The 2,500-nt window shown below is 44.0% G+C and overlaps 1 protein-coding gene across 6 annotated transcripts in view; it reads left to right on the forward strand.

Moving 5' to 3' along the window:
* The window catches only part of nrd1a (nardilysin a (N-arginine dibasic convertase)), a 15,346-nt gene that overhangs the window by 6,814 nt on the left and 6,032 nt on the right, over positions 1-2,500 (forward strand). For all 6 annotated transcript variants that reach the window (XR_007144138.1, XM_047819629.1, XM_047819631.1 and 3 more), the window contains 7 exons: positions 1-43; positions 158-235; positions 329-449; positions 1,509-1,567; positions 1,655-1,709; positions 1,961-2,065; positions 2,191-2,314. The exon at positions 1-43 is cut by the window's left edge and continues 27 nt beyond it. Coding sequence is in view for 5 of the 6 variants with exons in the window: in XM_047819629.1 (XP_047675585.1) it covers positions 1-43; positions 158-235; positions 329-449; positions 1,509-1,567; positions 1,655-1,709; positions 1,961-2,065; positions 2,191-2,314 (585 nt within the window). In the remaining variant the exon portion in view is untranslated. The remainder of the gene's footprint in view (positions 44-157; positions 236-328; positions 450-1,508; positions 1,568-1,654; positions 1,710-1,960; positions 2,066-2,190; positions 2,315-2,500) is intronic.

The raw sequence follows: 2,500 nt of genomic DNA on the forward strand, positions 1-2,500 counted from the left end.
TCACCATCACCTGGGCATTGCCCCCTCAGGAGAAACACTACAGGTGAGTTCACTCCACATTTATCTGGGCTAACTACACTAAGTTGTGTTATCACTGGCCTGAGCTAAGGTATGAGTTCACACTCTGTGTGTGTGTGTGTGTGTGTGTGTGTTCTAGGGTAAAGCCGTTACATTATCTGGCTTGGCTCATTGGTCATGAAGGAGCCGGCAGCATCCTGTCTCTGCTTCGGAAGAAGTACGTATTACACACACACACACACTCACAAATTTATTGTTCACAACATTTTAGTATATGTTAATTTGTGTGTGTGTTTGTGTTTGTGTGTAGGTGCTGGGCATTAGCTCTGTATGGTGGTAACAGTGAGACTGGGTTTGATCAGAACTCCACCTACTCTGTCTTCAGCATCAACATCACTCTCACTGACCAAGGCTTCCAAAACTTCTACCAGGTCTGCACTACATAGGCACACTAAACTACACAGGGACACTTCATAGGGTACTGTATATAGGGACACGTCATAGGGTACTGTAGATAGGGACACTTCATAGGGTGCTGTATATAGGGACACTTCATAGGGTGCTGTATATAGGGACACTTCATAGGGTGCTGTAGATAGGGACACTTCATAGGGTGCTGTAGATAAGGACACTTCATAGGGTGCTGTAGATACAGACACTTCATAGGGTGCTGTATATAGGGACACTTCATAGGGTGCTGTATATAGGGACACTTCATAGGGTGCTGTATATAGGGACACTTCATAGGGCGCTGTATATAGGGACACTTCATAGGGTGCTGTATATAGGGACACTTCATAGGGTGCTGTATATAGGGACACTTCATAGGGTGCTGTATATAGGGACACTTCATAGGGTGCTGTAGATACGGACACTTCATAGGGTGCTGTAGATAGGGACACTTCATAGGGTGCTGTAGATACGGACACTTCATAGGGTGCTGTAGATACGGACACTTCATAGGGTACTGTAGATAGGGACACTTCATAGGGTGCTGTATACAGGGACACTACATAGGGTACTGTATACAGGGACACTTCATAGGGTACTGTATATAGGGACACTTCATAGGGTGCTGTAGATAGGGACACTTCATAGGGTGCTGTAGATAGGGACACTTCATAGGGTGCTGTATATAGGGACACTTCATAGGGTGCTGTAGATAGGGACACTTCATAGGGTGCTGTAGATACGGACACTTCATAGGGTGCTGTAGATACGGACACTTCATAGGGTGCTGTATATAGGGACACTTCATAGGGTGCTGTATATAGGGACACTTCATAGGGTGCTGTAGATACGGACACTTCATAGGGTGCTGTAGATACGGACACTTCATAGGGTACTGTAGATAGGGACACTTCATAGGGTGCTGTAGATACGGACACTTCATAGGGTGCTGTAGATACGGACACTTCATAGGGTAGACTGTATAGAGTGCAGTACATATAGGTGTGATTGGTGTAATTAACAGTGTAACTGGTGTACAGGTGACTGATCTGGTGTTTCAGTACGTAAAGATGCTGCAGCGTCTCGGACCTCAGAGCAGGTGAGAAACTTCCTGTATGTTCTGCTGTAGTCACGTCACACACACATTTCTCTGTTGTTCTTTAACACTAATCAGTGTTTTGTACAGAATTTATGAAGAAATCCAGAAGATTGAAGCTAACGAGTTCCACTACCTAGAGCAGGTACACTAGTTGTTCATGCGTTTGTCTGTTAGCATTAGCGTAATAATTGTTTTATTAGCAATAATAATGTGTGAATAATGTAAAATAGGTATTAGCATAGGATTAGCATTTGGTATTAGCATCAATGTACTAACTGTAAAATGTTGTTATCATTGCTAGCATTTGTTAGCATTACCAATGTGTAAAAAGTGACCGATCTTATTATGTAAGAGTCTGTGTGTGTGTGTGTGTGTGTGCGTGTGTGTGCATAGACCGATCCAATAGAGTATGTGGAGGACGTGTGTGAGAACATGCAGCTGTTCCCTAAAGAGGATTTCCTGACAGGAGATCAGCTTCTGTTTGAGTTTAATCCTGAGGTAAATTCACACCATTTAGCAAATTAGCAATTTAGTGCTAACATTACTAATGCTAAGTAGTTACCATAGTGTAGAACTAAAATATTTCTAATGCTAACTGCATTTTGTTTGTCGTTGTGTATCAGGTGATCGGCTCGGTCCTAAATCTCCTCACTCCAGATAAAGTCAACTTGCTACTGCTGTCTCCAGAACATGAGGGCTGTTGTCCTCTGCAGGAGAAGTGGTTTAGCACTCAGTACAACGTTGAGGGTGCGCGCATGTGTGTGAGAGAGTGTGTGTGTGAGTGTGTGTGTGTGAGAGAGAGTGTGTGTGTGTGTGTGTGTGTGTGTGTGTGTGTGTGTGTGTGTGAGAGAGTGTGTGTGTGTGTGTGTGTGAGAGAGAGAGTGAGTGTGTGTGAGAGAGAGAGTGAGTGTGTGTGAGAGTGAGTGAGTGTGT

This window comes from Tachysurus fulvidraco, chromosome 1, assembly GCF_022655615.1.
Source record: "Tachysurus fulvidraco isolate hzauxx_2018 chromosome 1, HZAU_PFXX_2.0, whole genome shotgun sequence".
Classification (NCBI taxonomy): Eukaryota; Metazoa; Chordata; class Actinopteri; order Siluriformes; family Bagridae; genus Tachysurus; species Tachysurus fulvidraco.